General features: G+C 37.7%; 1 protein-coding gene across 8 annotated transcripts in view; it reads left to right on the plus strand.

The window, feature by feature from the left end:
* UNC79 (unc-79 homolog, NALCN channel complex subunit) overlaps positions 1-20,086 on the plus strand; it is a 115,783-nt gene that overhangs the window by 81,540 nt on the left and 14,157 nt on the right. For all 8 annotated transcript variants that reach the window (XM_052783035.1, XM_052783037.1, XM_052783038.1 and 5 more), the window contains 5 exons: positions 997-1,065; positions 1,674-1,784; positions 7,440-7,544; positions 12,809-12,886; positions 15,438-15,527. In XM_052783035.1, the coding sequence (XP_052638995.1) occupies positions 997-1,065; positions 1,674-1,784; positions 7,440-7,544; positions 12,809-12,886; positions 15,438-15,527 (453 nt within the window). The remainder of the gene's footprint in view (positions 1-996; positions 1,066-1,673; positions 1,785-7,439; positions 7,545-12,808; positions 12,887-15,437; positions 15,528-20,086) is intronic.

Here is a 20,086-nt window from a genome sequence, read left to right on the forward strand (position 1 = left end):
TGAATGATATTAGATTCCTTGGCACTATTATGCAATAGTCAGATATTGAAACCTCTTCAGGTTTTGGTAAATTGAGGCACTATCTTGCAGCACTTACTAAGCCAAACAGGCAATAACCATTCCCTTTGCATACTAGCCACCCCAATCTGTTGCATCTTGTCTAATTGAAATAAATAAAAAGAAATTAATTGGATCTTAATGGTTCCAACTGCATAGCTGCCATTCACAGAACATTTAGATGGAGTGTTTGCTCTGATTTCCCTTTTATTCATGGGAGGTATCATTAGTGATACAAGTAAAAAAATTGCTTGCTCCTGAGCTTTCCATCTCCTGTTCCTTCCTCTAGGGTCATAAATGACTCTGCTGTTCTAGATGCTTGCAGCAGGGATGAGGCAAGACAATGTGTAGACCCTGAAAAGTCCCATTCACTGCTGCAACGTCTGTAATTTACTCAGAAGAAAAATCAATTACACCATGAGGAACAATTTCAGAGGGGCATCTGGAGCAGCTATTGCCAGGGTGCATTCTGATGTTATGGGGTGTGACTTGCAGCCCTGTCTTGGGGTGTGGGGGAAAATGTCATAGTCCAGGGCAACCACAGAAATATAAAATGAGGTAGATGGTGCATACCTCCTGCTAATCCACTCTTTTTTTTTTTTCCCCCCCAATCCATTTTTATTACAGTGGAAATATATTTCTAGAAATTTTTGTCATAAAAGGGTTAAAGTTAACTTTTCTAAACTAGCCCTTTAGTGAAATTTTCTCATCTCAAGGCCCGTGCTGTGGTATGTTACCACTGAAGGGGTATGATTGTGTGTTCAGGAGTAAGCCAGTTTAGGCAAAGTAAGTAAAGATCATCAGGGATCATTTTTCAGACTTCACCTATAACTTATTCATAGCTGCTACCACTAAAAGCAAGACATGTGCACAGAAAGGTACTAACTCTGGGGTTTTTTTTCTTTTTTTTTTCTTTCCTGCCTTCAAATATGTTCACAGTGTTCTTTAGATTCTAGTTTAAGAATCATGATTTGCTTGTTGAAGATACCTACCACTAGTGCCACCAGGGTAAGTTCCAAGAAGACAAAACTCTGTTGCCTCAGATTTAGCCAGCCTGTGCTATTCTATGAACGTGTTCTTATCCCCTAGCTAGGAAAGTATTATATATAAGCATAAAATTGTGCAGTCCAATACTCTTTGGAGAATGATAAGAGCTTTGGAATCTAGGTTACAGTAAAGTGTGGGTGGGATTACATTCCTGTGTGGGTGTGAATGTATATCTTCTTAAGGATTTGATGTTCCCTTTTTTTTTTCCCCTCCTCTTTTTTTTTTTTTTTTTAAAAAAAAAAGATAGTAATGAACTTCCTTAGAAGTTCTGCAGTACAATTCCACTGAGGTCAAGGAGGTTTTCCTGCATAAACACTACAGAATCTCTTATACCTCATAAGCACTGTGTCAGAAGTGAAACTATTTTCTAATTTTTTGCTTCTAATTTCTCATACAAGCATGAAAGCAAATGCTAAATAGAATAGCCATTTGACTGAAACAGTGTAAACCCCAGCAAGATAGCCTCTGAGCTAAAAATAATGCTGTTCCATTCAGGCACTTCAGATTTGGCATGCTTTTTGTTTTGCTGAGCAACCAGTTATTGATTTCTCTAAATCATGTCATTGCAGAGTCTTCTGGAGCCTTTTTCAAAATTGCTAAGCTTTGTAATTCAGAATGCTGTCTTCACTCTGGCCTACCTGGTGGAACTGTGTGGTTTGTGCTACCGAGCCTTCACTAAGGTAACGAGACTATATCTTCCTTTAGGGACAACTGAAAATAGGACAAAGTCCTACTTCCCTCAAGTAGTATGTTTGTAAGTAAAGATGAAATTAGTGTCAAGTTTCAGACATGTCAACAGTTTTAATGTAGTTTGGCTAATCAAGTAGTGATCACAATTCAGTGCCTTTTAATAACACTGAGTTTCACATTCACAGTATACACACAGATAAAGGGAACCTGCCAAAAAAGTTGCTTGGAAAAGTATTTCCGTGTGATTTCATGACTTGGAATTTTTCTTCTCTTGTAGAGATAATATCTGATATTCATGCATGACTTAATGTCTGTACAGTCATATCTTTCCTAGTGCACAAGTTTAGCCACATACTTTGTGCAGTAAAAACTTAACTATTCCTGGTAGTGCCTTTTGAGAGCACAGCTGTGAGGGGAGACAACAGATAGCTAAATAAAGTGGAAGACTCCAAGTTAGGAGCTTCCCAGCTTAGATCCTGTTTCATTCTGTGTTAGGTATCTCACTTTGGCGTGCATGGTTGTAAGCTATGTAGAAAAGAGAACAATATGTGTGCACCTTTAAAAAGTTTTTAAGATTCCTGGATGAAAGCTATGGTGTACAAATAACACTCAGTTATTACTCAAGTTCGTTTTCGTAGCTACTGGTGAGAAGTTGAACATCAACAAAATCCACAAAAAACAATCAAACCTTTTACTAAGGCCCCATATGCTCCATTATGTAGATTGTTAAGGTACTGAGCAAAAATGTTGCTTCAGCCACTAAGTGCACAGTTTTCCATCCTTGATAGGTTTGTCAAAACAGTAATTAATCCTCAGGAAACATTCTCTCATAAGTAGCTACATAATTTTCTGTATTGATAATGTGCAGCTGGAACACACATTGCTTCGGTCTTGATAAGGCTTAAAATATCACTAGACAAACAATGGAGAAGAAATGATAAAAGCAATGACACTCTCACAGAAAAACTGCACCACAAGAAAATAAGAAAAACTTTTACCAGATGTAATGGTTTGAAGCATTAAATAGAAACTAACAGTATGTTTAATTACAGCAAGCAAATACTACCTTTTTTGTCTCGTTCGAAAGAGAAGAGTTTATGAAAGAAAAAAATCCTGAATACAGAAAGAACCATCCAGCTTTTGGAAGTAATTTGAGTTAGATCTATAGTTAAGGCTTTGGGCAAGGTAAAGTGAGAAAAATGTTAACTTAAAGCCCAACAGTGGGTTTTTTTCATTGAAACAAAAAAACCCACCACATTTAAAACTGCAGCAAAGAAGTTCCTCCTGCATTTGTGGCCTGATAGGACTATTTCACATCTGCCTGCTAAAGCAAATTTTGAAATACAGGAAACGTTTCACTCCCATTATGCTCCACAGTTTCAGTTATTTCACAAAAATTTTATTAAAACCATGGTATTAAAAACCCCCATGTATTTCTTGCATGCTTCCTGGTTCAATGTTTTATTAATATACTGAGTACATACTTGCACAAAGGAAGCTTGAATTATAGTGCTTGGTAAAATCTCCTTCTTGATTTAGTTTAATGCAACCTGGTGACCCAGAAATGGAATCATTAGTGAATGGTCTCCTGCAATTTACAGCCACAAAACGCTTAATTTAGTGGAACTCCACACTACATTATCTTTGTTATTTCTGAAAGCTTACCATGGTTTTGCATGAGAAATATCAAATTAATGACTGCTGTTAGAAAAAAACAAATCAGTTGTGATGTCTGTGTTTCTCTACAGTGGAAATCACTGTAGCCAAGTAAAAGTGTTGTTTGTGGTAGAATACCATGTAGAAGTGAATTCCAGAAGGGGTATAATTTGTGAACATTTAAACTATTCAGATTTAATTACTTGTTTTAGTACTTCGAATGTGCTGGGTGGAACAAAACACCAACTTTCAGCTAAGCTGTGGAGGATTCTTGTCTTTTCAAAGACCAAGCCACTCTGACATGCACTTTGTAGAGGTCAGTGCTGTACAGCCACTCCAAATCTTTTTTATCTCCAACATTTTCCTAATACCCTGTGGCAGGAATATCTTGGTTTCTCTTGTCTTGGAGCCTGAAGACTCACATCAATCTGGTATTTCCTTGTCTGAGTGTCTGTTCCAGGTCAGCAATATGATTTTTTTCAGTGCCTGTGGAACTCTCACATGAAAGTAACATCTCTTCTGTGGATTGTAATCTTCTTATCTTTAGTTTTTCTTTCAAGTATCTTAAGGTCCAAAATGGACACTTTCTGGCTTTCTTATCCCTTACAGCTGCAGAAGCTTGAACCTAAACTTAGCCTTTTGCTAGCATTCTGTTGACCCTTGTTAAGTAAATGCAGAATGCCACTGACTTGGACATGACATGATGTCGCTATTGAATTTTTTTAAAGGATATTGAAGTGGCCAATCTTCAGTATTTGTAATTACTGTAGTAGCAACAGAGCTAAAATAAAGAATTTGGCTTTATACTGGCTTACTTGGAGGATAGCATACCACTCCATTAAAGAACCAAATTTACTATTCTTATTACCAAGTTTGGGCCCTGAGATACTGCTAGAAACAAACTTCAGTAGTTTCATGTTCTACACATAGACCTCTGGCAAGTCACAGTTTGAAGATTGCAAGGCATTTTTTTATAGGGATGCATAGACATTAAAGAGGGTTAATTTGGTTTAACAGAGGCTAAAGGGGTTGTATTCTTGACTCTTTGGTACCAGGTTTACACATGTGACTCCCCTGGGCATTGTTCTCATGGAGCTAATACCCATTTACAGCTCCATGGCAGAATATAAAGTTCTTAAAGTATGTATAAACTATGTTTAAACATATTTATCACCAGCAGAATGATAGGAATAAGTAGACTTCGATAGGAAGGGTACTCTGGGCTATTGACATCAGTGTCATCACTCGTGATTTACAGTGCAGGAAGCAAGAGGTCAGATATCAAAAACATTTTGCTTGATTTTGCTTCATGTCTCTGCACTGCATGTCCTTAACAAACATTAAGAGTTTAGACTGTGAGATAGGAGACTTCTTTGAGAAAGAGGTAGCTCACTGTTATGTTATCCTTAGAGCCAAGGAAAGCTGGGATTCATGAAGCTTATGCTTCCTTCCCCGTGTTCTGACAAAACAATTTATTATAACCCAGTTATATCCTGTGTAGCATAGGTGTTAGTCTGTAAAATAGCTGAATGCTTTTGAAAGAATTTTACTTCTCTTCTTTTCCAGTATGTGTAGGCTACTGTACTGGGTTACTGATACGAACTCCTGTCCAGTGTTCTGGGGGATGTAATTGTCAACTGTCTAAGCATGGCACTGCATTCTATATGTGTCTCAGGACTGTGAAGGCATATGACGGTGGGAAGGGTCACTGTTGCTGGTGAATTCTAGCAAGTAATCAGGGTCTATTTGCACCTTGAGTATTGTGCACCATTCTGGTTCCCCATTCCCAGTCAGAATATAGTAGAATTGGAGGAAGTTCAGGTAACGGTAACAAGAATGATCAAACAGTGGGATGAGTTCCACATACAGAGGAACTAAGTTAGGGCTCTTCAATGTGAAAAAGCAACAACTGATGGGAATGTGAGAGAGGTCTGTAAGGTCACAAGTGACCCAGACAGGGATGGGTAATTTCATGCCTTTCCAGTACAAGAACAAGAACATACTAAGTTTGTAGGAACCAGTGTCAAAGCAAGTAAAGGGAAGTGGTTCTTCAACAGCGTGTGACTCCTTGCCAAGTACTGTGGGTGCTAAAAGTTGACGTGGGTCCAAGACATGAAGGGACATATACGTGGAGGAGAAATCCACTGAGAGTTATGAATTATACAGAAACCACACTCAGCTCAGAAGCTCCCTGAGCTGAAAATAGTTGGTAGCTAGGAAAGTAGTAGTGGGAATTATACATGCTTGCCTTATTTTTATTCTTCCTTTTGCATCTGTTTGTGGCCTTGTTGGAGATGAGTTACTGAGGACATTTGTTCTGGTCTGGCCTCTCCTGGATGTTCTTATATTGTATTATTCTTATCAGAGCACCGCTCAAGCATGTGCGATGTGTGACTTTTGAGTACTTGTCCCCTCAAGTAATGGTTTCATAATACAGCTGAACTGATCCAGTCTTTGCTGCTCCCATAAGGAAATGAATTTTTTTTTTTCTTTCTTTAGAGTGTTAGCTTCTCGTGAGTTTAGCTGCCTAGATTGCAGCAATGTAGGTAGACAAGGACCACTGCAGTTTGGGGCCTGTTCCATCAGCTAAATGTGTTATCTGTCTGCACACTCCATGTAATTGCAGATCAAACTAGGAACTTGAAGTAACGTCTCTTGATTCACAGTTTGGCCTCATAACGTTCATGAAAGACATACCATTCTGTTGTTTTGGCACCTTCTCCCAAATCAGGGGTTGATGTTTAAAATCTGTTTTCATTAAAAGGTATGTGGGTACTGGGGGAGATACACACTGTTGTAAGCTTTGGCAGTATGCTACGCAGATACAATGTGGTGACATCAGCTCTCTGAAGAGGAACACTGGTGACTGGCTTCTTGGTCTGCTGCAACCAAAGCTCACTCTCACTTCCAGCTATTCATCGCTTCCAACTCCTTCCCTTTTAGCTGCACTTGGTACTGTGTGCAGCTGGAGGTGGCCTTCAAACTGACCCTAACTAACTAAACCTCACAAGAGTTCTCTGAGGAAGAGGCAAACATTATTATCCCATTTTACAGATGTCACAGAGGAAATGAGGCCCTGACTGAGTAAAAAGTTCCACGCATTTAACTTAAGTGAGCAGGCACGTGCACGTGATTTACAAGATGGAAGATACTAGGCTTTAAATCTTAAGCACACTTTGGATATGCTCTCTTTATTAGACAACATTATTTCATCTCTGATGGTCTGGTCAGTAGCAGGTTATAAATTTGTTCCACATTTTTATCTTATCATCTAAAGTCAGAGAATGTCAAAGTAAGATGTGTAACAAGCTCATCTTATCTCTTGTACCTCCTTGCTGTCTCAGCTCTACAACTCTATTCTTAGGCTTCTGTGTTCTAATCTCCATTGGCTGATTTTCCGCTATGTTTTAAAATGTTTCTGTTGTAGCAGCCATCGCCAAGACGGTTTTTATTGTGTAAGTGGAAAAGTACTGCTGGTCTAATGAATGCAAATAGATGTCCAAGCTGCCTTCGTGCAGGCACCCTTACTTTAAGGGGAATGACAACAGGAAAAAAGTATGGTAAAATGTAGACCATTTCTGGCAGGTTTAATGAAAGAATAATGCTAAATACTGTTGCCAGTTTTGTTCTCCTGTGTCAATTCTTACTGCTTTTCCCTTTATATGGAACTACTTAGTGAAAGCTACACTGCATGCCTGGGCGTTATAACTGTTTTATGAAATCTATCTATATTTCACATGTGAAATATTAAAATCTTGGATATAGTGCCTGATACAACATCAAATGAGAATCACCCTCACTGATGTCTGTTCAATCAAGTCTGTAGAATTACATAAATGATGAATGTCTGCTCTTTTGTAAGACAGGAGAAACCAGTACACTTTTGTAACTTTTTTAGTCTCAAACATAGATGAAAAGTATCTTTGTGGTTTATTGGTGTGTGTCAGTGAATCTCAGGACATTCATAATTCTGTGTTTTTCTGTTGTAGGAAAGGGACAAATTCTACTTGACGCGCAGTGTCATATTGGAATTACTGCAGGCACTCAAGTTAAAGTCACCCTTACCAGACATGAATCTGCTGCTGTTGGTGCAGGTACAGGAGATTCCCATGTAATTCGCATACTGATCCCGTCTCGGCCCAGATTCAGGGGGAGGGGAAAAAAAAAAAAGCAAGTCCATCATGGTTGCAGAAAGTACCAGCAATGTCAGGGGAAGCAAGAATCTTTTGAATCAAAATCCAGTTACATTTGTAACTGTAGGTGCATACATTTAGACTGTCACACTAAAATTTAAGAAACTAAATTGGAAATCCACATTTCCCGGGATGATAATGACCTGTGCATCATTGCTGACGTATTGAGGATCATAGAATATATCTCGAGTTGGAAGGGACCCATAAAGATGGAGTCCGTTGAGCTTCATACCATGTCCCAGTGGGACAGCTGCCCCAGCTGCTGCCTTGTCTTCATACCATAGCCCCAAAACCAGTTAGCAGTTTGTGTGGGAAGAGATGCTAGTTGGTCATGGGCCAGAACTCAGTTTCTGTCTATTCAGGCAGGCAGTAAGCTGTCTCCAGTCCCTGAAGGCTGTTCTCTTTTAACACGGAATTTTCCAGCAAAGAATACATAGACAATATTTCCATTCATTTCATTCTGTGGATTGCTGAGGTAGGAGTTAAGCTAGCTTTGTCATAGGAAAATCTGATGAAGTAAGATACAAACTTGTGAAAAATCTTTCTGCCTCCAAAATGCCAAGTGTGGCACTGTTTGGCACCACAAGCCTGTCCCGCAAAAACAATTTACTGAAGTCCATCAATTTTAATCACAGGTAGTGGGCTCTCATTGTATACAATGAGCTAACCATTATATCTGTTTAGTAACTTTAAACGATAGGGGACCAGCATAACAGCACTCCATAAGGTTCAAGCAAGATGTTCGTTATGTGGATCATTCGTAATGCTCCCAGCCTCACAACTCCATTCACTCTTTCCCCTCCCATTACAGGGCCAAAGCTTCATATAGCTTACTATGGGCTCGTTTTCTTTTGAGTACTGGCACATTACTCATAGTAAATAAGTGGTTGCAAGTTGACAGAGAAATAATACTGACAGGTGAAATTATATAGCAGTTAGGATAACTCTGAAAACAATTATTATGCCATCAGTGTTAGGGGAAGAAGTTGGCGTGGGGAAGAATAACACTTGGGTTTTTTCCTTTCGATCGTAAAAGGTCATTTTTTTAAATCCATTTTAATTTCAAAAGCAGAAATTTGCATTTTTTTTAAAAATTTTTTTAAGCCCAGACTTCTTTTTTCAGTCCCAGCCAAGACCATCAAATCACTTAACAACCACCAACTTCTTTCTGTCTTATGGGTGCAGTGATGCAGCTTGATACCATGTGCATCAGTGTTTGATGACTTGAACTGACTATTTCCTGTATTACAGAATAAAGCAGTTTTTCTGCACTGCTCTATTGTATAGCTCAGTCCTATGGCTACCCCAAAGGGTGACAATCCCACAGTCTAGTCAATCCTGAAGTCCTCATTTGAGAATGCAAAACATGCCACGTCAGTTTTGGCAGTGGGATTTAACTGGTGAACGCTTGTCCTTCACATTGAGTCAATCGCCTGATAGGCACAGTAAGAAAACTCCCTCATACATTATCTTTATGAGAGAAGATAAAATGATAATTGCCTGGGTTTTCCTCCTAGCACTGTTCCCATATGCTGTATTCACTTTGCGGTGTATTCATACCTTACACAACAGCACCTAATGTGGATATAAATGTCTTTTATGATGTCTGTCTTTCAGAGGCTGATGAAGTGATTCATATTTCCTGCTATCCAAAGCAGCCAGCTTCTGTTTTTATGCAGTCAATGGTAAAGAATAGGGGTTGTATTCAGACCATCTGCCATAGATGCCTACTGGAGGCATGATGACTACTTCTCCCATTGACTGTGCAAATTGGCAGCCCTTGGTAGTATGTGGTCTGAATCATTCAACAGCTTCTTGAATTTAAATACCATGGTAACCACTAAGCCCATCTTAAGCACCGTTGTAATTTAAGAAACCTATTAGTAAAAACGCATATGTATCTGATTATTTTAATTTTCTTTGGTGTCATTAATAGAATGAAGGGATTGGTTCACCTCTTTACCACACAAAGCCACAATTTTAGTTCAAGTTGTATGGTTTTGAATCCATAAAGCTACAGCAGGGTTAACACAGCACCAAATGGAAATGGTTTTAATTTCCAAGACAGTCATGTCCTTATGGACATGTTAGCCTGTGTACAAGATTCTATACAGACAGTGCGCACAGAATACAGAGATTCAGTCAAAATGTTCGAGATAACAAAGGAGACAGAGCACTTTAATGAGAGATCAGTTGAGGGCTGACTAACAAAGGTATTCCTAGGAACGTACATTTGACACCCCCATTCATCCAGATTACATGGTGCCATCAGTGTCACTGGTGACATCAGTGCTAAGATGAGAATTAACTTTATCCCACTTTACAAAGAATGAGAATTTTAACCAGATCACCCCTATCATTGCATAGGTGTCCTGGATGATAAAGGGTACAGAAAGTCTGTCTCCTTGATTTGTCCTAGCAAATGAAAGCCATCATGTACATGCTGCTGTTCCATGGGTTTCCATAGGAACTGCTTCTTCACCCAGCATTTTGTTTCCCAGTACTTTTCTTCCGCTCACATTCCATCAGCACACATCTTCAGGATTTCCATTGACTTCAAATTATATTAGTGTCTCATTAGGATTTGCTTGTTCAGTCAGGCTCTAAGGTTCAGTGTATCATCTGATCTGTTTTGTTTAGGTGACTCTTATTTTGGGCTGGACCTTCAGCTAATGTAAATCTGTGTATATCTAGTGGTTCCACTTTATGTTTCTGTGAAGATCTGATCTACTAATTACTGAATGGAAGGATTTCAAATTACATATATGTTTATTAGAATATATATTTTTAAAAACTCTGATTATGTATGGAGGTATAATATAGATAGATTATGGTATATAGATAATTCACTACAGTCAGCAGACATTCCTATTTAGAAATTATTCTGCAGCTGTATCTTAGCAGACAATGCTAGTAAGAGGCAAGGCAATTATTTTCCCATTTCTCATCTTTTTGCATCGTGGGGGTAATTTTCTTTCCTTTTTTCTTTACATATGGCTGGCATTAAATCTCATGCTAGTGATGTCTTAATGTATTATGGTATTTGTAGAGGGAGATAACATAAATGACAGTGAGTTGGACTGGAAATGTAAGAAACTTGTCATTTTAAGTTTGGTTTCCCCATCCTCTTTTGACTGCATTGCAACTTTAGGAAGGATCCTTGGAACTGGCAGTCTGATGATAAGAAAGATAAGCTAAACAAGGCCTAATTATTCATTAGAAACGGAATGGAGTTTGTCAGCTGTTTTTCACATATAAATTAGTATCTGTTATTTAACACAAACTCCTCTGTGCAAAAGATGTAGAAAGCTTACAGGAGGCCAGTAGAGGTTGCTTTGCCTGCCGCTTCTTGTTATTGTTCTTAAAAGAAAATGTCTGAAATAAATGACATTTGTCTTTGGCAAGGGTTTTTTGTTGACTTATATGGTAAGTGCTGTACAATATCTGTAGCAGTGCACTGAACTCACTGTTGGATGCTAAATATATTCAGCCAGATTCTTCAGGGAATTATGGTGCTTTTTTGCAGCTAATGTAGTACAAGGGAACCCTAATCTACACACAAATGGTTGACTGAGAAATTCTTCACACAGGAAAACAACATATCTGTTGTCCAGCGGTCTCAGTGTCAGCATTGCTTTTTCTGAGATAGGGTTCATTAGGAGAAAATCTGTCATCTATTTGCCTAAGTCCATTAATGGTCCTTCTTTTAAAAGAGAAGTGGAGAGTCATGGTTGCTGTTTGAACGAAGACTCAACTGTCTTTACTGGATTGATACAGCCCATAACCCTAGGGCTTTCTTCTGCTTCCCATGTAATTATTAGAGCTGTGGTACAGAAGAGCACCAGGCCATCTCTCAACTGAAATATGAGTTAGATTCCCATGTTATTTCCACTTGTCTTATTCTGGTGTAAAATAAATTCTAACTAGAAGAGTCAGCTGGAGCCAGGCCTATGTCTGAGGATACCTAAATAGATTATTAATCTAAACTCAGGTATGTCTTTCTGGTATTTATCCCAAAGAACAGACTATTCATGAAGACATAGGTTGAGTACTTTCCAAGTCTTGGTAGGCAGTCTGAGTTCAGATTAAATCTGTTATTGAAAGGTAAAGCTCGTGGAAGTGTAAGAGTAAATTCTAGGTCTGTAAGGAATATTTAGAAATATTTTCAAGAAGAGCGGTCAGTCATTGAGAGTACTGCTAACACACATGCATCAGACAACTGTAAAATATATTGTGTAGTCAATATTTGTCTCAGCTTGTGAAGGTACCATAGTATTAATTTTCAAGAAAGAAAATTAAGGTTTAGGCCTTAGTCTGACAGTTCTTTTCTGTCTGCTCTTTCTTAGAAAGTTACATTGCATCACTACGGAGAGAAATTGCTCAAGTGCAACTACACTCTTAGGACAAGTTTTAGGAACAGGCAAATCATCTGCAGGGTGTCCAATGCATTATTGAAGCTTATAATGATTAAATAACAGTATTAGCAGGTCTAATGTATGAATGAAGTGGACATCAGAGATTTTGGGTCAAGGGATTTGGAAATACAAAGAAGCAAAAAAAAAAAAAAAAAAGCAAGGAAACTAAAAGCATAAGAAAAGCAATTAGAGATATTCTACTGTAACAGACCTTCTCTCAGAAACCGCTTGTATTTTTGTAGTATTGTGGCCTGTATTATGCAGAAGTTATACCACACCATACCAGTGTGTTCTCAACTTCAAAATTGTTCATATAATTCATCATTGTAGAACTTCAGTGAAAGTGTAATATCACAGTGAAGAACATGGCATGCTGCCTTATCATCCTCTATCGTGATTTACATTATGAAAGAGGAACATTTGATATATGCAAGGAATAGCAAAGATATATATTTTTGCTCATAAAAAAGGTCTGATTTATTATATAATATTCTTCAAATTGCTCCTGCACAGCATATATGTGTTAATTAAGCACATTAAAGTCAGATTTTTTTTCATTAAAATTACCTCATTTATAATGGTGAATTAACTAGGTTGTTTATAAAGAAAGAGAGCTCTAAAGGCAAATTACTGTGAATAAAAGCAAGAAGAGTTCTGAACTGATTTTAATAAAGTAATGAATAACTTACTAATGTCTTCAGGTTCCTCCAAAAATAATTAAAAAATAACTTGTCTTTAATTTCTTCTTAGTTTGTTTGTGCAGATGCTGGAACAAAACTAGCTGAGTCAACAATCTTGCATAAACAGATGATTGCCTCTATGCCTGGAGTGAGTACTGAATCAAACTCCATCTCTTAGTTTTGGTTTTTAAAAAATGTATCTTATTCAGCTCATTTTGCTTCATTTTAATGTTCTTTCCTTTTCATTTCTTTTCTGGTTGGCAAGGTGTATTGCAGGCAGAGGTTGAGATGCTTCTTCCTTTTTATTAACATTGGAAAAGTTCTGAACTTGATGTTGCTTCCCTTACTTTCACTGATATTCTTTAGTCATGTAACAGACTAGCTGGAGCCTATGCTCAAGAAGACAACATGTGGGAAAGAGAACAGCTGAATACCTCAAAAAATGGTAGCAGGGAAGAAAGCTACAAGCCATTGCCTCCATGCTCACAAAAGATTAGCTGGTTAAGGAATGGAGTTAATGGTATTTTCCTGGTAATGTATAAGGCATTCATCTACATCCTGCTGATGAGTGTAGCTAAATTACCAGTACTGATAATTGCCTAGGCGCTGAAAATGCACCTGGTGAATATGCGAGGAAGTAGCACAATTGGAGGTCTTGACTTGTTGCATGACACATGTGACTGAGTACCCAAACAGATGGATGAGGGTTAGCCCAGATCTGCTTCACAAGCTGAGGAAAACTCATTTCCCTTTTTGTGTGTCTCTCTCAGCTTTAGGGGTGACCTAACAGGATCTTTCCTGTACATCTTCTGAAATGTGTGATTTTTTTTTAATGCAAATCTTTAATAATACCTTTCCTCCCAACAGAATATTTTAATTTATACTTGCTTTAAATAGGTAGACTAACATTGGTGTTAGAAGTTATGATAGGAAACTGATCATTTAAGAAGAAATCATAGAGAATCAGGCTGCCTGCTGCTTAAATGAAACAGAATAGATGGTTGGAGAGAAGTCTTTTGCAACTGAGCATTATTTTCAGAGATCTGAGTATAGTATCTTTTATAATTCTATTATTCAATATATTGGAACCCATGTGGAATCCTTAGTCCACATAAACTGGATGGAGGATATGATGACAGGGCTGCCAGTGACCTTGTTTTACTGTTTGTTATTCTGTCAAGGGAACTGACAGGCATAGCATTTGAAAAGCCAGAAGGTGGCATAGTTCAACACTGTGTAGATTGATATTAACATACAAAAATGAGAAGCGCCCAGGTCAGTTGCTTAAAAATAGAATGCTAGCAGTTTTTCAAATTTCAGCCACTAAAACTCAATTATGGCTTAATAATTTTGTGATCAAAACTAAATCTGGTTAATTTGTATATTCAGATAGGGTAATCAGCTTCTGTGCTTCAAAGTGTAGGTAATTAAATAGAGGTCAAAGAAGAGTAGTTTTCCCTTGTAAACTTTACTGCAGTGTTTTGCCCTGAGCCTATGATTTTGGATACAGTAGTTTTTGGTGACTTAAAGATACCTAATTTGATAATGTCATCATCTAGCCTCAAAAGTTAAGCATTGCTTTTACTTGGCCCCTAAGAATGAGGCATTCATAGTTACCCTTGAATTCACCTAGCATTATCTTCACCTCGGACTGTTAACATGTAAACAGAAATTTATATGATACCTAGTGGGTCAGTCATATCACCTTCTGAAAGCTTCCCTTGAGGGTTCTCTGGTCTGTTCGAAGCCCTTATTTAATCTGACAGCTTTGTTCTGTTGACTGCTTTGCACACCTTGGGCTTGTCTTGTACTAGCCAAAGGCCAGATTCACGTTTCTCATTGTGTTCTAGGAAAAGGATTAAGAAAATTTGTACTGTGGGAATACAACAAGCACCACATTGAGTCATCTTGTTTTCCGTTTGAGGTTGTTCTTGCTCTGGCACAGGTTGCTTCTCAATTCTTACACTTTTATGGTCAAACTGGAGCAGTTCATGAAGGATTTCATTTATCTCTTATAGTCCTTGCCTCCCCTTTTGAAAATTGAAACTAGCTTAAGTACCATTAGAATGCTGTATTTTGAATGATTTTGCTTTAGGAATAGCCCAGAAACATTTGTTAGTTTAAAAAAAAGAAAAAAAAAGTAACTCTCAAATTTCAGTGGTGTTCATTTTAGTGATGTTTACACATAAAATACCTGAAGCCAGTCATTTAAACTGTTTTTCCATCATGAGTAATGTGAACATAAGGGCATCTGTGCCTGTGACTGAATTTTGTTTTCTGGGATTGTAGCTGGTTGGTTCCACTTGCAGAAACGCTCAGCTGCTTGAAGAACTGAGTTGTTAAACTCTCAGTGACTTTTTAAGACTTTGATTCTGGACCACTAAATTTCAGGATGACATAACAAGGATATTCTTGAAAGTTTCATCGGTTAATCTTTTATTGCTGTCACAGACAAGGGTATTTTATGATGCGTGAAGAAGCTACAGTGACTGGGCTATCTTTTTATACTATCTTCGAGGGCATATTACAGTGAGAAGAAAAACATCAAAGAATACCTATTCCTAATTAAAGTAATCTAACTAAAAAGTAAAATAAAGAATTTGAGACAGACAAATTGTGTTCTGGTGAACAAGAAACAAAGACAAAAACATGAACATATTCAAAACCTGGTACTTAAACTTATTTCTTTTGTGTTCTAGTGTGGAACAGCAGCAATGGAATGCATGAGGCAGTATGTTGGGGAAGTGCTGGATTTCATTGCAGATATGCATACCTTAACCAAATTAAAGGTTGGTTCTGGGCATACATTGATCTAAAGTGTATGTGCTTTTTTAACAAGAAAATGTTTTCTGTAATGAACCTGCCTGGGAGAAACGGTTGGAAGTCTTTGAGGATGACTGACAGGTTTTTTTCTTTCTTTTTTAAAAAATGTTAGTACTCTTATAGATTAGACACTTCTGGGGGATCAGTAAAAAGTAGCTTATGCAGTGTTGAAATGGAAGCTGATTCAAATGTAGTGAGCACAATAAAAATGCAGGCTTGATTTTTCTGAAATGATGATAAGCTAATGGTAAGTTTTTCTGAAATGTTGATGATAAGCTAATGTCATACCAAAATCACTGTGAGAAGTAGTCATGTTTAATATAACCCTTGGAAATATAAAACTCCTTGCCTGTACAAGTAATTACACTCTTCTGGAGGAATCCTGTGTCTCATATACACAAACAGACACTTAATTTAATTGGAAGTTCAGAGGTTATTAAAATGCAGTAATTGACCTAAAAAAAAAAAAAGGGCAGGTGGGGGTCCTTTTTCTTATGGATACTGTTGTTTTCATTGTCAGGTTATATTCTGTTGAGGTGGGGAAAACTGAGTAGTTCTTATCTCTGTAGTCCAAACTGCTTTTTGGTTTCTGTACGTTAGTTTGATGCCAAATTCTAACAGGAGTGATAGGAAAATACTTCTGTCAGCATAAAATATTTTATTTAGGAATTTATTTATTTATTTCATGAAAACATCCTAGTAATAACTAGCTGGTCAAAATCTGGAATTTCTGTTTCATGGGAGAAGCCAGTATCTATTAAATTTCCTACAAAATGGAAATTCTTTAAGATGTTTTAGAAAAGAACTAGGCTAAGTAACATTGCTGCTGTATAACAGGAAATAATAGAAGTGCAGCTGTTTCAATTGCTAGCAAAGTAGCATCTATTGTTAATAGCTTAAATAAAGAATTAATATAATATTTCAGCTAATATATCGCTAATAGTCGTAATGCTGTGGAGGGGGCAATATTTATTCTATTTAGTATAACACTATCCCATTAGGCAGTTTTATTGTATCATCTGAAGCTGAGTACTAAGTGAGCATTGAGCTGGAAGTGAAATTTTGGTTGTTAAAATCCTCCTTTATGTAGAGGGCAAACACCTGTCTTATAGTGGAACCATCTGTCACTTCTCAATGCCAGGCAAAGTTAGAGCGTAGCCTTTTGAGCTACATACTGGTACCCTGCACAAGGGTGGATTTCCTTCAGCACATAAAATGGAGGCAGAGGTGTGACTAGGCCTTGATGCTTCTAACTTCTGCAAAGCTGGCAAGACAAATGAATGGTGTGGGAGCGCAGCAGAGGGACCATTACAGATATGGAGGAGAGTCTATGCTGTCAAAGATGCAGCCAATCTGAAATCTGGCAGTAGAGATTTAGTCCTCGTACACCAGCAACTTGATGATCCAAGGGGAAGTACGTCAACTGAAATAGGGCGTTTCATTACTGGGCACAGTCAAGTAGCTGCCAAGCTGCTTTTATGTGATCTAAAGCTCAGTTGACAGATACAGGAAAACAGTGCTGTCCTGTTCTAGCTAGTTTGAATCATATTGCCATTGCTTACATGCCTGGGCTTTGGCACGTGTGATCTTCTAGGCAAGTTCTTTGACCAAGCTCTTGCATTTGTTTCTAACCTCAAGAGCCACTGTGCTGCTTATTAGCAGAGTGCATCTGCTAATAAAGGGTGTTGATGGTCTGTTTTCCTGATAAATCAGTATAGTCTTTCCCTGAAAGGGCCCTTCTACTACTGCACCAGTCCTCTGCTGAAAGCTACTGGAAATGCGCTAGAGCGTCTTATGCCACAAGTTCATGCAAGCATTGTGTAGCAGGCAAGACAGAGTAAATGATAACCTGTAGTGGATTTAGATACTGGAGTTTATTTATGAAGCAATGAGATGAGAACTTTTACCCTATTAGTTTCTCGCACACTTACTTGCTCACTGTCCCCCTGCCCCCTCCATCCTACCTCATGCCCCAGAGGGGACACCTTATTGCAAGTTAATAATACTTACCACAAAGGAGGAAGAATCCCAGCTAAACTGAAGCTTATGTCTCTTGAAACTCGCAGTAACCTTGTTTTACTGGACAAAATATCACTTTTTTTAAGTTCTTACCCTGTTGGCCATATGCCTTGAATCCCTTTGAGTTTTAAAAAAATAATCTAATAAGGGAAGCAGCCTTTTGTGCTGGAGTAGAAATTTACTTCAAAGCACAGACTAATTAATCATTTTCAGCTGAATTGGATTGTCTTCCCACTCTGTCCTTTAAAGTTATTCACCTATTTCTCTTACAGTTCAGAACTGCTTTCAGAATAGGTAGGCAAATGAATCATAAATGAGGGAGACAGACATCTGGTTTGCCAGTTCCACAGAAAAACATGAGCTTACCTGAAACCAGGAATGGGGAAAATTTATTTATAAATACTTGCAGGTATCCTCTCTCCTCTGTAAAATGTTTCTGTAGAAAGCTCTCTGCCATTTGCATTTTTTCCTTCTGCCCCTTCTCCCTTGAGCTGTAGTCTGATTTTTAGAAATGCTCTTACAATGCTTCAGTCTGATAAGATGATAATTTCTTATGCTTAGTAGGACTATTTATTTTTAAATTTTCATACACGGATATAGGTAGGACATGAACTAAAACTTTACCCAGTTCTTCACTTTTATGTTTTGAAATTAGACAAGAAGCTTCCCAAATGTGTAGTCTGGCCATTTAAAACTAAATCAGAACCAAATATTCTAAAATTTCATGTTGTTTTGATTTAGCCATGTGATACAAGAATCTGAAAACAAGATTAATGTAATAGGAGAGTCAAATACTACCATAATTTTATGTATTGTACAGAATAAGCTTTGGCTGTCTTTGGAAAATGAAAAGGCAGTTTTTATTTAACCAGACCAGATAAACTTATTCTGTGGTTCCAACATGGTTGGGAAAATATTTGTAAGCATTTCTAAGTTTACAAATAGTCAGAACTTTAAACAAATTCACAACATCTAGATTCAAATTCTTGTAAGCTCATTTAATATATTTACTTATGTTGCTTGGGTTTTATTAATAGATGTGTTTCTAGGAAGTGAGTCCTAAGATTATCCAGTTGTAAAATTTCTTACTACGAGTGTTTATTATCAACAGCATCTGGACTACCAAACTAACACAAAGAATACTATATGATTTATATGACCAGTAACAATCCCAACAGCAAAATTTTAATCTTGGTTTTCAAATTTTGAAATTTCTACTCTCTGTAGAAGTTCAGTGAACAGAAATAGTTAAAGTTGTTTATTAATTTCCAATGTCTTATTTTGCGTGTCTGAGAATAGTTTCTTTGAAAGAGGTTAATTATTTTCAGTCCTGTGTATTAGCAACTACTGCATTATAAAAAAAGTATAAATATTAATTCTCACGATAATCACGTTCCAGTTTATTGTTTCTGTTCAGTTTATCATCTTTTTTCCCTTTGGAATGACATTTTAATTGGTAAACCTCAGTAAGGTTTTATTTAGAAAATTCCACCATTTTTGAAGAAGTTTAATGTATCTGCCTGCATACCTGCCTATCCTTTTTACCTGGCTCTGTAACAAAGTAATTAGATACTCGTGCTGATACATTATTATTTTTCTCTTGAAAGAGACTTCAAGTAAGTGATTTCTGAGAGTGTAAGTTGCTGGGGTCAGATATTTATCTGTTATAAAATATTATTGGTCCACTGATTTTTATCCTGTTATAATAATTTAATAACTGATGACCTGGATTTTCTTGTGCAAAGCATATGTCTCTGCTTTAAGCAAGTAAATGCACTCAGCATGTGTTCTGTTAGTCTAGTAACAGAAGGTAATGCAAAGTTACCTTAATTAGAAATATTGAAGTATCTCAAGAAGCACCAATGAAACATTCCCTAGAGCTGACAAAGCAGGATAATGAATTCATAGAATCATAGAATCATTTAGGTTGGAAAAGACCTTAAAGATCATCGAGTCCAGCCATCAACCATGTCCACTAAACCATGTCCTGAAGTGCCTTGTCTACGTGCTTTTTGAATACCTCCAGGGATGGTGACTCAACCACTTCCCTGGGCAGCCTATTCCAATGTCTGACAACCCTCTCAGTAAAGAAATTTTTCCTAATATCCAACCTAAATCTCCCTTGCCGCAACTTGAGGCCATTTCCTCTCATTCTATCACCACCCACCTGACAGAAAAGACCAGCACCCACCTCGCTACAACCCCCTTTCAGGTAGCTGTAGAGGGCAATAAGGTCTCCCCTCAGCCTCCTTTTCTCCAGACTGAACAACCCCAGTTCCCTCAGCCGCTCCTCATAAGACTTGTGCTCCAGGCCCCTCACCAGCTTGGTTGCCCTTCTCTGGACACTCTCCAGCACCGCAGTGTCTTTCCTGTAGTGAGGGAATTATCTTTCCAGGCATAAATATTTGCATGTTTCTTGGTAAAAGGTTTAGCCCTTTTATTTCCAGGGCTTAAAGGCGTTTGTAGCAGCTGAATAGTGCAACATAGTCATATTGCCAATGAATGA

The sequence above is a fragment of the Harpia harpyja genome, chromosome 3, assembly GCF_026419915.1.
Source record: "Harpia harpyja isolate bHarHar1 chromosome 3, bHarHar1 primary haplotype, whole genome shotgun sequence".
NCBI lineage: Eukaryota > Metazoa > Chordata > Aves > Accipitriformes > Accipitridae > Harpia > Harpia harpyja.